This window comes from Microcaecilia unicolor, chromosome 9 (assembly GCF_901765095.1).
Source record: "Microcaecilia unicolor chromosome 9, aMicUni1.1, whole genome shotgun sequence".
Taxonomy (NCBI): Eukaryota; Metazoa; Chordata; class Amphibia; order Gymnophiona; family Siphonopidae; genus Microcaecilia; species Microcaecilia unicolor.
Window position 1 is genome coordinate 96,182,639 of NC_044039.1, and position 13,404 is coordinate 96,196,042.

The 13,404-nt window shown below is 44.9% G+C and overlaps 1 protein-coding gene across 2 annotated transcripts in view; it reads right to left on the minus strand.

Annotated features, from left to right (window-relative positions):
• LOC115477466 (inositol 1,4,5-trisphosphate receptor type 2) overlaps positions 1 to 13,404 on the minus strand; it is an 801,768-nt gene that overhangs the window by 109,397 nt on the left and 678,967 nt on the right. For both annotated transcript variants that reach the window (XM_030214365.1, XM_030214364.1), the window contains exon 47: positions 1,918 to 2,043. In XM_030214365.1, coding sequence (XP_030070225.1) covers positions 1,918 to 2,043 — 126 coding nt within the window. The remainder of the gene's footprint in view (positions 1 to 1,917; positions 2,044 to 13,404) is intronic.

Below are 13,404 nucleotides of genomic sequence, written 5' to 3' on the forward strand. Positions count from 1 at the left end.
AAAACCATTGGTAACACATTACGACATAACGGATTGCAATCCTGCAGTGCCCGCAAGGTCCCCCTGCTCCGGAAGGCACATGTGACGGCCCGTCTGAAGTTTGCCAGTGAACACCTGGATGATGCCGAGAGTGATTGGGAGAAGGTGCTGTGGTCAGATGAGACAAAAATTGAGCTCTTTGGCATGAACTCAACTCGCCGTGTTTGGAGGAAGAGAAATGCTGCCTATGACCCAAAGAACACCGTCCCCACTGTCAAGCATAGAGGTGGAAATGTTATGTTTTGGGGGTGTTTCTCTGCTAAGGGCACAGGACTACTTCACCGCATCAATGGGAGAATGGATGGGGCCATGTACCGTACAATTCTGAGTGACAACCTCCTTCCCTCCGCCAGGGCCTTAAAAATGGGTCGTGGCTGGGTCTTCCAGCACGACAATGACCCAAAACATACAGCCAAGGCAACAAAGGAGTGGCTCAGGAAGAAGCACATTAGGGTCATGGAGTGGCCTAGCCAGTCACCAGACCTTAATCCCATTGAAAACTTATGGAGGGAGCTGAAGCTGCAAGTTGCCAAGCGACAGCCCAGAACTCTTAATGATTTAGAGATGCTCTGCAAAGAGGAGTGGACCAAAATTCCTCCTGACATGTGTGCAAACCTCATCATCAACTACAGAAGACGTCTGACCGCTGTGCTTGCCAACAAGGGTTTTGCCACCAAGTATTAGGTCTTGTTTGCCAGAGGGATTAAATACTTATTTCCCTCTGCAGAATGCAAATAAATTCATATACTTTCCACAATGTGATTTTCCGGATTTAATTTGTGATGTGCTATCTCTCACTGTTACCAATAACCTACCCTTCAATTATGGGCTGCTCATGTCTTTGTCAGTGGGCAAACTTACAAAATCAGCAAGGGATCAAATACTTATTTCCACCACTGTATATATATATATATATAAAAGCATAACAGCATTTGTTGCCTTGGGGCAGTGGTGTCCTGTGATTAAACTGTAAAATACATCTGTTGAAATCTGGTGATAGTGATATCTAATAGTTAGTATTAACATACCTGGTTTTATTTTACTATTCTTTCCAAACCAGAGGAAGGTTTGGATACTGCTCCAGCCAAATCATCTAACCTCTCTCTTCTTCAGGTCACAGACAAATGGAGACAGAGCAAATGCACAAACACACACCCACACAAAGGATTTTGAAAGAATACAATGGGCTGTGTTCTGCATTGCTTTCCCACTTATTTTATCTAAGACTTTCAATAATATCTATGGGACAATATATAAAAAAATATATATAAAATGGGTTGTAAAAAAATGGTAAAATGGTATGTTTTGCATAACTATTTTTGGGTCTTTTTTGCTGAATAGTTCTTCTTTTCTTCTCCTTCCAGGTCTGTAAGAACCAAGGCTGAGAGCTTGAAGCTAAGAGTCTTCACTTGAATCACCTGGAATTTTTTTTCTTATTTAATAGACTTTTCCACTGTTCCTAATCTGATCACTGCAGCAACAGGTACCAGGACATGCCTTGACACTGTTTAAAATGAATGGTGAGTACTCAGTAACCTTCATATGCCCTCTGACAACAAAATTAGTTATACAGAAATGTAATGTGTATGTATTTTCACATTCAGGTTTGTCTAGTGAAGAGAGATGTTGGAAACAATTGTTTTTGTTAAAGTTTCTCCCTCATTAAATATAGTGTATAACAAATCAACATAGAAGTACCTCACATTTTACTAGTGTTCAGCATTGTGCACTTTTAAAACAGAATGATTCAGAAACTAATTTGAAAATAAGTGAATAACATAGTAAAAGTAGATCTCTTAATTCAAAGTGGATTTGCTAACAAGAAAATGCTAAAAAGAAAAACATTCAAATTTAAAAAGAAGATTAAAAACAACTTACCTTCATCACCATCATCGCCAAAAGGGTAGAAAAGTGCAACAGCTAAATTGATAAAAACTGCAAGATTGAATGAAATGCTACCCCAGAGAGAGATATGTCTGGAGAACCAGAAAAGTGCAGGATTATCTATAAAGAAACAAATACAGGATTAGATCATTAGAAGACAATGAATGAGTATATACACTCTTAAGGATTCCACTACTAGCATTTTAAAAATATTACCTAGTTTATTGCTGCACCCTGTAACATTCAGGAAATAAGGAACTAATTAATAAAAAAATATATATTAATTGCAATGGACTTGCATTATACGAAAGAGTAAAGCTGCTTACCTGCAACATATATTCTCTATAGACATGCAAGACCAACCAGGCATATATGCAATGGCATTGGGACAGGCAGCTCTCCCAGAGCTCAGAAACCGTGTAAACTTCTGAGCATGCACATCCTTCTCAAATGCAGCAACCCTCTCAGTCTCCTCAGTTAGCTTAGCGTTCGGAAGCAACTTTCAGGGAGAGAGATGGGATTTTATGCCTGATTAACCTTTCTGTCCATGGAGAACATGTTTCAACTAGCAAATTTCCTTTCTCCAATGACAAATAGGACTGAATCAGGCACTCAAAGGGCTGCTTCATGTCAGAGAGAACCATAGGAGCCGACTCTGTGGGTGCTTGAGCACCCCCAATATAGAGAATATTCATTGACTGTGTCCAGGGAGGGGTTATTTCCACTGGGCTTAGCACCCCCAATAATTTTGAAACGTTGGCTCCTATGGAGAGAACTATACTGTTACTGAAGAGCACCCTGCTCAGATGTATTTGCGAAAGTTGACTAGTTCATAGGGGCAGATTTTCCAGTACTGCTCAACAAAAGACATTGTTGCTGATTATGGACTGATCTAGATAGTACTGCAAAATAAACGTATGGTGCAAGGATCAGGTAGCTGCCTTGCAGATACTTTATAGAAACACAGTCTGTATTGTGGTATATGTCAACTGACGGTTTTTTGAAAGATTTTTCTTTTTAAAGTAACATCTGTTAAGGTGTGCTTTTCTACTGAGCAATTGTGAACTCAACAAATAGATATTTAAGTGGAAATTATATGATCATACAGAGAGATATATATTAGGGATACGCTGTTTGTGCTGGTTTTTTGAATTTCCTATTTTCCTTGTCCTGATATACAATTTATAATTGTTCTTTTTCATAAAGATACAGACTAGCCCTTGATGCAGCCCTTCTTTGGGCGAAACACGGCCTGTGTCGGGCAATTGTCTCATATACGGTATCTTCAATAAAATATTTTTGATGTTATATTGATCTGCTTGCTCATTCTCTACTTTGTTCAATTCAGATAGTGAAAGCTCATTTACAATCTAGAGCAAGGAGAATTTTCTTGCAGACAAAACTCTCTCTTCATTAATATGGAAAGGTGTGATTATACTTGGTAGGAACTTATGATAGATCTTATTTTAGAAGGTTTATCCATGATTTCCATGTGGAAAATGTGGCATTTACATGTGTGAGTTGCAACTACATAGAAAATGTGATTTTATAAAGATGCCACATTCATATTTCTACGTGTATAAAAATGGTTGTTGGGGTGTGGTAAGGGCAGCGCTGTGGTCTACACATGTAGAATGTATTTTACAAAGTATGTCAGTATGCAGGGCAGTGCATTTACATGTGTCCATTTATAATTGCTCTAAATTACGTATAAATACTGACCTCACTTGTCATATGGGACTGATTGCAGTTTTTACTGACTAGAGGAAATCTAATTATAAGTCACTGACCTGTCATCTGTGTCCACAATGGTCTGTCCTTGGCTACCTATTATTCTCCTGCTTTGTGTCCTATCTTTAGCAATACATCTTGTAGACTTCCCCTTGCATGTTACAATCCCTAAACCATGACCCCCCCCCCCCCCCCCCGGCTGTGCGATTCTTAAACTTCCTGTATCTGCTATCCTAGCCCTAGGTTGGTGCCTGCCTGGTTGTCTGTCTGCTGCTTGGTTCTCTGTGGCTACGTGTGTGGGTGGGTATGTAAGACTGTCTGTGGCTGTATGTATGTGTGTGGTGGCAACTTTAGTGCAAGTGGATGCAGGTGGAGGAGCCAGATGTCATGAGGAGATATTCCTATTGAAGGTTTTATAAGCCAAGGACCCAATTCCTTGACTTTACAGATGACTAATGCGTCACCAGATTTCATTTCGACAAGGCAGCCATCCACTGTCTCTGCCAGGAGCCAGAGCCTTTCCTCCGCTCCATCAAACAGAGGGGGCAGTAAAGGCAGCAAACTATAACCTAAGTCTATGAAGTGCCAAGTTTCCCAATTTTGGGAGTCATAGATTGCATGCATATGCCTATAAGCTCCACAAGGGAAAGAAGGGACTTACCACAACAGAAAAACCTTTTGATCCCTCAACATGCAGGTGGTCTGTAATGCCTTGGGCGAAATAACAGATGTTTTTTTTTCCAGATTTCTAGGATCCTGCCATGGTATATGCATTCTTGATACATTCTGGAATCTATGACAAGTTTGGGAATGGCCAGATCACCAGTGGTTGATTGCTTGGTAAGCACTTCACCACCCTGTACATTTACATCTACATGAAAATTTTATGAAGTCATAATGCCCCCTCTCCAAGCTCTCACCACATACCCTGAAGCACCCTTGCAGTGCCTACTCAACACAACTCATAGCCTGTTTCTTATGCTATGACTTTTTTTTCGTTTTTCCTCTCCCTCATAGTTGATACCAACCCACCAATAATGCCTACTAAAAAGTCATTTCTGGTACCTGGACTGATTAGGGGGAGAACTCCAGTATAGCCCAGCCAAAGTATACCAGATATTTATGGCATGCTACATGCTTCATAACATGCCACAAAGGTGCAGACTACCCCTTCTTCAGGGAATGAAGGTGCAAGAGCAGAACACAGAGGAGGAAGTCAAACCACCTACACAGGAAGAGACAGCCCATTCCCACAAGCTTGAATAGACAGCAAGAAAAGAACTCATATAAAGGCATTTTCGGTGAAAGTATGCAAATGTATTTAAATTAAGAGTTAATACAGTAGGGGGTCACATGATGTGGCAGAGCTGAGCGGACGCTTCTAAGCCCCGCTCCGCTCCCGATGCCCTGAAAACTGCTAATTTAAATGCATTAAAGCCCCTGACCTGGGTTCTAGACTTGCTGGCTGAGTTTAACCAAGTAAGCTCATTCGTTGAGGCAGATCACGGGATACTGATAACCTGAGAAACGACGGTTATGCCAGCTAAGACCCTGTGGGGGAAGAAGCAGAGCATTCAAGGCACACAGCTGAAGATGGCGACGACGTACGATGGTTCATCTGCAGCTGGCTTACCCACGGATCTCATTCGAGAGCTCGTTATACAGATTTCGGATGTTCTGGAGGAAAAGTTGTCTAAAATTCAGTCCTCCGTGGACCAAATAAGAGACTCCCTTGAAAGACAGGGTGTGCGCCTGCAGCAAGTGGAGGAGCGGGTATCAAGCCAGGAGGACCGTGCAGAAAGCGCGAGTGGGAGAATTGCAGCGTTACAGCAAAGGTGTGAACAGCTGGCTTGAAACGTGGACGACCACAAAAACAGGAGTTGGCAAAATAATCTTAGACTTATTGGCATTCTTGAGTCGGTAAAGGATAAAGAGCTACAGAAGCTAGTGGAACAGTGGTTACCCTCGCAGTTGGGCCTGCAGTTTGAAGGAGGTGAACTACGTATGGAGAGAGTCCATAGAGTGGGTATGGCACGAGAGGATGATCAAAGGCCATGGCAGGTGCTGGGTAGGATCTTCGATTACTCAGATAAGGAGAGAGTGCTGCAGGCATACATGGAGAAAAGAAGCGTTGAATATGAAGGGCAGAAAATACTTCTGTTTTAGAACTATTCTGTGAATGTGGCTAATCAAAGGAAACTTATGGGTCATCATTGCAGGCGTCTCTCTGATAAGGGGATTCGCTTTGCGATGTTATACCCTGCTAAACTCCAGGTCCTGCATGACAACAAAATGTTGTATTTTACAGAGCCTGCAGAGCTGGAAACTTTCGTTGAAAGATTGTAGTGTTGCTTTGCTGTAAGAAGCTGTGGTTTCTGAGAGAGGCGCTTCAATAGGGGAATCCAGATCAGGACTTCAATCAGTAAAAATCATCTGAGTCGTGGCATTCAGACCTAGTGGTGGAGAGGCTGACTACTTTTTCTGGGCATCTCAAAAATGGACTTTGCTGGAGGGCTGAGACCCTGTTGTGCAAAGGACTACAGCTCTCGCTCAGATTAACATGTTAATTGCTCTGTAGTTCTACTGTATGACACCAATATACAGAAGTTTCAAGATGTCAGCAAGTATTGTTTTGTTAAGATCTGTAGTTGAATGTGGGGGCTAGTTATGAGAGTAGGGGGAGGGGTGAGGGAGTAGGGAGTGCGGGAGGGGTTGGTGGTGAGGAGAGGGGAGTGATTGGTGTGAACGGGTGCGGTATGGGGGTTTTGTGTGTTGTGTTAGTGGCAGCTGTTTTTTGTTTGGGGTGGGGGGGGGGTTGTGAGTTTGAGTATGGGAGGGGTGGGAGGGGTTGGGAGGGCGGGAAAGTACTGTCCGGTTTATCAGTATTTAGAATGGCAAGCATGCAGGGGTGGCTAAGAAGCTTCTGCTCCACAGTGATATGGTTTTGTGATATGTCCTGGGCGCATGAGGGTGTGATTGTCTGGAGAACCCAGCTGGGGGGTTTTCTGAACCTTAGTGTGTTGATTGGATGTTTGGCAGGCACTTTTTTTGGTGGTATTGACCCATGGTTGACCTTAAGATAATATCTCTTAATGCTGATGGCGTGCACTCCCCCATAAAGCGCACCAGAATTTTGCAGGCACTTAAGAGGCAGAGGGCAGACATAACTTTGCTGCAGGAGACGCATTTGGGGAAATCAGAGCATCTTAAACTGAAAAAGGACTTGGTGGGTGATGTATTTTTTGCGGCCTATAATGGCAGACAGTGGGGGGTAGCCATACTGATAAGGAGGTCTGTTGCGTTCAGCATGTACAGGATGTATCAGGACCCAGAAGGTCGCTTCATCATTGTGGCGGGGTCACTTCAGGGTGTGAAAGTGATGATATGCAGTATTTATGCGCCAAATGTTTACTCTCAAAACTTTTTCACACTGTAGACAGCTAAGCTGGCCACTTTTGATGATTACCCACTTATCCTGAGAGGCGATTTCAACATAACTAGTGATCCTTTGATGGACTGTAGACCTCCTAAGAAGGCAGGCAAAGATCATGAGGAGTGGGGAGTGAACTTTGTACTCAAAGAACTAGAGCTGGTGGATATTTTATTTATTTATTTATTTATTTACATCAATTTATATACCGTATCTTATTGCTACTGCAAGACAGAACGGTTTACAATTTATAAAAGGAAGCAATACAATAAGTACAAATTAGACAGACATTAGAACTCCAATCATTACAGGAAAGCACAGCAAACCCACAAACTAGCTACATAAGATGAAAACAATATAACTCATGATTAATACACAGGAGAACACCGCAGATACTAAATTAAATACATAATATAATATACACAGACAGATAATACAGTTTTGACTTAGTATATATTACAGATGCCCATTTATAACCTTTCTTCCATTATTCTAAATTCTGATCTACATACTCGATAAAGTAGAAGGTTTTCAAAAGTTTCCGAAAATGAAAGTAAGATTTCTCAAGTCTGATCTCTTTTGGAAGGCCATTCCAAAGAGAGGGAGACAGATAGAAAAAAGCCGAATTCCGTGTAGATTCCCATCTAGCCCTAGCAAGAGGAGGAATCACTAACCTGTTATCTGTCAGGGATCTAAGGGTTCGTGTGGCAGTGTAAGGAATAGTTAGATTTGACAGATAGTCAGGATTTAGTGTATAAAAAGCCTTATGGGTCAAAACTAAGGCTTTAAACTTAACTCTTGCTTCAACCGGAAGCCAATGCAGTTGATGTAGCAAAGGTGTTACTCTGTCATCCCTCCGGGCCCTACAAATCATACGTGCTGCAGTATTCTGTATTCTTTGTAATCGCTTCAAGCTAGCTTGGGTGATCCCTGAATATATGATATTACAATAGTCTAAGCGTGAGGTAATATAAGCAGATGTCAACGTTTTAAGGGAATCCTTACTAATTGAATTCCTAACTGACCGAAGTCTCCTAAGATGGAAAAAAGATTTTTTCACTACGTCAGATATTTGTTCCTCGAAAGTCAGAGCAGAATCAATTATAACCCCAAGGTATCTGAAAGATTTAACTGTAGGGATGTTCTTGCCAAATAGCATAGGTACCACTGCTGGACATGTGCCCTGTCCTACTATCCAAGATGTTATAGTCTTATCTGGATTTAATACTAATTGATATGTTGTGAGCCAATCTGCCACTTTATCCAGACAAATTTGTAGTGGTGTAAGATCCATATTAGATGGTTTAACATAATGAATATCTGGTGCCTTCATCATTTAGATGAACGCGATTATCCTTTTTTTTCATACCCGCACGTAGTCCATGCACGCCTTGACTATCTGCTTGTATCCTACTCCCTAACCCCAATAGCAGTCCAGGAGGGAATTCGGGAGCCGGATGTGTCGGATCACGCTCCGGTGTGGGTCAATTTGCAGTGGGGAGAAGGGAAGGGATCAGCTCACTGGCGCATGAATCCAGCCTTATATCAGGATAAGGAATTTCGCATTTATCTGAAGCAGAGTTGGTTAGATTATGTGGCTGATAACGATATGCAGTTGGTTGGACCTCGAGTATATTGGGAGGCTGCGAAGGTGGTGATTCACGGAAAAATTATAGCTTACATGGCGTCTTTGAATAAGCACAGAGAATCGCAGATTACAGATCTCACGACTAGACTGAGAGATACCCGCAGACTCTTCATTCTTTCCCCCTTGGAGGCTGCGAGGAAGGCTTATACAGATTGTAGGAAAGAATTACAGGAGGTTTTGAATGCTAAGGCAATCTACAACATAAAGTTGTATAAATATAAACTGCATCAGTGGGGAAACAAGACGGGTAAGCTTCTTGCTTCTCTGGTGAAGCAGAGGTCTGCAAAAAGTCACATTAGTAAGCTCAGGGATGCAGGGGGAATTGTGCGCATGGGGTTGGAGGACATACATACTCATCTCTTTATGGTGAGGGATCGTTTTCTGAGGACAAATGTATAATTTTTTTTGATAAGTTGAAGCTCCCCTCCCTAACTAGTGAACAACGAGTGTCAGGGCCGTGCTAACACGGTAAGCGAGGTAAGCATGGCAGGGGGCGCTTCCCTCTGGGGGGCGCCGCCGCACCATGCTCACCTCGCTCGCCCTCCCGCAACATCCCTTTTCTTTTTTTTTCTTTTTAAATTTACCTCCGTGGCGGTTCCAGCAGCGCAGCGTCAGGGAAGGAGGCGGCGCTCCCGACGTCTCTAGCCTTCCCTTCGCTGTGTTCCGCCTTCTTCTGACGTCAAGGAAATGACGTCAGAAGAAGGCGGAACACAGCGAAGGGAAGGCTAGACATCGGGAGTGCCGCCTCCTTCCCTGACGCTGCGCTGCTGGAACCGCCACAGAGGTAAATTTAAAAAGAAAAAAAAAAGAAAAGGGATGTTGGGGGGAGAGAAGAGGGCGGGCAGTTGAACAATGGGAGCGGGAGGGCAGGGGAGAAACGAGAGCATGGATGTGAAGGGGGGCATGGATGCGAAGGGGGGGGGGGGGGGGAAGAGGGCGGGCCAGGCTGGGACATGGGAGCTAGAGGAGAGAGAGGAGCATGGATGCGAGGGGGGGTCATGGAAGGGAGAGAGGGGAATTGCTGGATAGGGATTAATGGAGGGGGCATGGGACAGAGGAGCATGGATGGGCATGGATTGGGAGGGCAGGGCTCAGGGAGAGAGGGGGGAATTGCTGGATAGGGATGAATGGAGGGGACAGATGGGCATGGATGGATATGGATTGCAGGGCAGGGCTCAGGGAGAGAGGGGAATTGCTGGATAGGGATGAATGAAGGGGACAGATGGGCATGGATGGATATGGATTGCAGGGCAGGGCTCAGGGAGAGAGGGGAATTGCTGGATAGGGATGAATGGAGGGGGCAGGTGACAGAGGAGCATGGATGGGCATGGATTGGGAGGGCAGGGCTCAGGGAGAGAGGGGAATTGCTGGAAAGGGATGAATGGAGGGGGCAGGGGACAGAGGAGCATGGATGGGCATGGATTGGGAGGGCAGGGCTCAGGGAGAGAGGGGAATTGCTGGAAAGGGATGAATGGAGGGGGCAGGGGACAGAGGAGCATGGATGGGCATGGATTGGGAGGGCAGGGCTCAGGGAGAGAGGGGAATTGCTGGATAGGGATGAATGGAGGGGACAGATGGGCATGGATGGATATGGATTGCAGGGCAGGGTTCAGGGAGAGAGGGAATTGCTGGATAGGGATGAATGGAGGGGGCAGGTGACAGAGGAGCATGGATGGGCATGGATTGGGAGGGCAGGGCTCAGTGAGAGAGGGGAATTGCTGGAAAGGGATGAATGGAGGGGGCAGGGGACAGAGGAGCATGGATGGGCATGGATTGGAAGGGCAGGGCTCAGGGAGAGAGGAGAAATTGCTGGACATAGAGGGGAGGGAAGAGAGATGAAGGAGATGAAATGAGGGAAAAGGAAGAGAGGAGAAAAACTGCACATGGATGAAGAAAATAGGCAGAAGCTGAGGACCAGAAATGAAGAAGAAAGAAGGAAAGGAAAGAAATAAATGGAAAGGAAGCCCTGGAAACGGAGTTAAGAGGACAGATAGCAGCAGAATCAGATACTGGGCCAGCATGATCAGAAAAAGAAAGTCACCAGACAACAAAGGTAGAAAAAAATCATTTTATTTTCATTTTAGTGTTTGGAATATGTCCACTTTGAGAATTTACATCTGCTATCTTATTTTGCAATGTATAGCAATTTGTTTCTAAGAATATTGCTGACAATTCCTGTCAGTGTGGCAAGTGGTGAGCGATCATTTTCACGGGGGGGGGGGGGGGGGAGGGCCGCCGCCAACTGATAGTCTGCAGGGGGGGCGCCAACTGATAGTCTGCAGGGGGGCGCCAGAGACCCTAGGCACGGCCCTGACGAGTGTGACTTAATGCGTCGCTGCAAGGGAAAGAAATCCAGCAAGTCATCAAAAAATTGAAACTAGCCAAAGCCCCAGGCTCAGACGGTTTAGGCATGAAATATTATAAGATTCTGCAAGATTTGATAATTCCCTCCTTTATTTCTATGTGTGAAGCGGTTGGGTCTTCTGGAGTAATGGGGCCAACGTTAAATCATGACCACATCACAGTTCTTCCAAAATCAGGAAAGGATGCGGAATTACTGGGCTCTTATAGGCCTATTTCTTTGCTTGATCAGGATATTAAGATCCTGGCAGCAGCACTGACGGCCCGGTTAGGCGCACTGATTCCTCAACTGGTTCATTCGGATCAGGTGGGATTTGTTCAGGGACGATTTGCCTCTGCTAACATTCTAAAAGTGAGTCATATTTTGTTTGAGGAAAGGAAAAGGGCAGGAGATGCAATTCTGGCAAGCCCGGATGCAGAAAAAGCTTTCGATAAAGTGGTGTGGGATTACCTGTTCTGGGAGCTTAGACGAGATTGGGTGGCAGAGCCGGTGGCGGGAGACGGAGTTGGTGCTGGGCAGACTTATACGGTCTGTGCCAGAGCCGATGGTGGGAGGCGGGACTGGTGGTTTGGAGGCGGGGATAGTGCTGGGCAGACTTATACGGTCTGTGCCAGAACCGGTGTTGGGAGGCGGGGCTGGTGGTTGGGAGGCGGGGATAGTGCTGGGCAGACTTATACAGTCTGTGCCCGGAAAAGGACAGGTACAAATCAAGGTAAGGTATACACAAAAAGTAGCACATGTGAGTTTATCTTGTTGGGCAGACTGGATGGACCGCGCAGGTCTTTTTCTGCCGTCATCTACTATGTTGCTATGTTACTATGGATGCTGTAGCATTTTGGTATTCATGGCTATTTCTTGACCTGGATCCAAGCCCTTTACCGCAATCCAACGGCCCAAATCATTATCAATGATTCTCTTACAGAGCCATTGTCACTTAAAGGAGGCACCAGGCAGGGGTGTCCTTTGTCTCCCCGCTCTTTATATTGACATTGGAGTCATTAGCGGCTAGAATTCAGCAGGACCCAGCTCTGACAGGGGTCGCCGTGGAGGGTGAGGAGTATCGTATAAATTTATTTGCGGATGATATGCTACTGTTGCTGGATAACGCAACCTTTATGTTGCCACGGGTAATGGCCATCATCCAGGAGTTTGGGGCATTTTGAGGCCTTAGTATCAACTTTGGGAAGTCAGAGGCGCTCCCTATAAGCTGTCCGTGCGCTAGCGCTGCACTGCAAGTTTTTCCTCTAACTTGGGCCCAAGTGGGCATTAAATATCTTGGAGTTTATCTTAGCGCGGAGCAGTTGTGGGTCTATAGGAGAAATGTGCTGGATAGGCTGGATGTGGTTAGGAAGCTATGTCATCAATGGAAGGATCTCCCATTGAGCTTTATGGGCCGGGTCGCTCTTTTATTTGGCATCCAAAGCGCCTGCAGATTTCCTTTGCACAGTTGACACATAATACGGGGCAGGGAGGTCTTCATGTGCCGGACCTGAGGGTCTATAATGTTGCGACTTTAATGCGCTAGATTCATGAATTACATACGGGAAGTAGTTTTTTTGCTCCTGTTGATTTTAGGGGGAGTTGGTGTGGTCGAGACGATCCCTTTGTTGTTTTGGAATCCAGGGGGATGAAGCGAGTAGGTAAGGCGGTGGGGAACCCATATTTGATGGCCTTGCGGCATGCTTGGTTGTGGTGGAGGGGGCACGGTGAGGCGGCTGGAGGACCTATCCCATTCCTGACGTTGCTAGGTAATGTTGCTTTTCTTGCAGGTTTAGGTGTGTCAGTGTTTAATAAGTGGAGGGGGGGATGTCGGTACTTAGGACATTTTCGGCAGATGGGGGGACAACGTTTCCATTCTTCGAGCAAGTTAGGCATGCATGGATGATCCCAGTGGTGTGCTGGTAAATGTTTAACAACAGGTTCTCTCCCCGGTCCCCTCTACGCCCCCCTCCCCCAAATTGCAGAGCTGGCTACAACCGGGGAGAGAGCCTGGGAGGGGGGGGGGGTGGCGGCAATGCATTACTCCAGGGAAAAAAATGATCCCAGGTTCTAATCTAATTCATGTTTAATGTGCGATAAAATGCCATAAATAAGTAAATAAATATAAACTTTTAATGTTGAGCACCTGATTCTCAAAGTGAACATATTCCAAACACTATAATGAAAATAAAATGATTTTTTTCTACCCTTGTTGTCTGGTGACTGTTTTTCTGATCATGCTGGTCCAGTATCCGATTCTGCTGCTATCTGTCCTCTTAACTCCGTTTCCAGGGCTTCCTTTCCATTTATTTCTTTCCTTTCCTCCTTTCT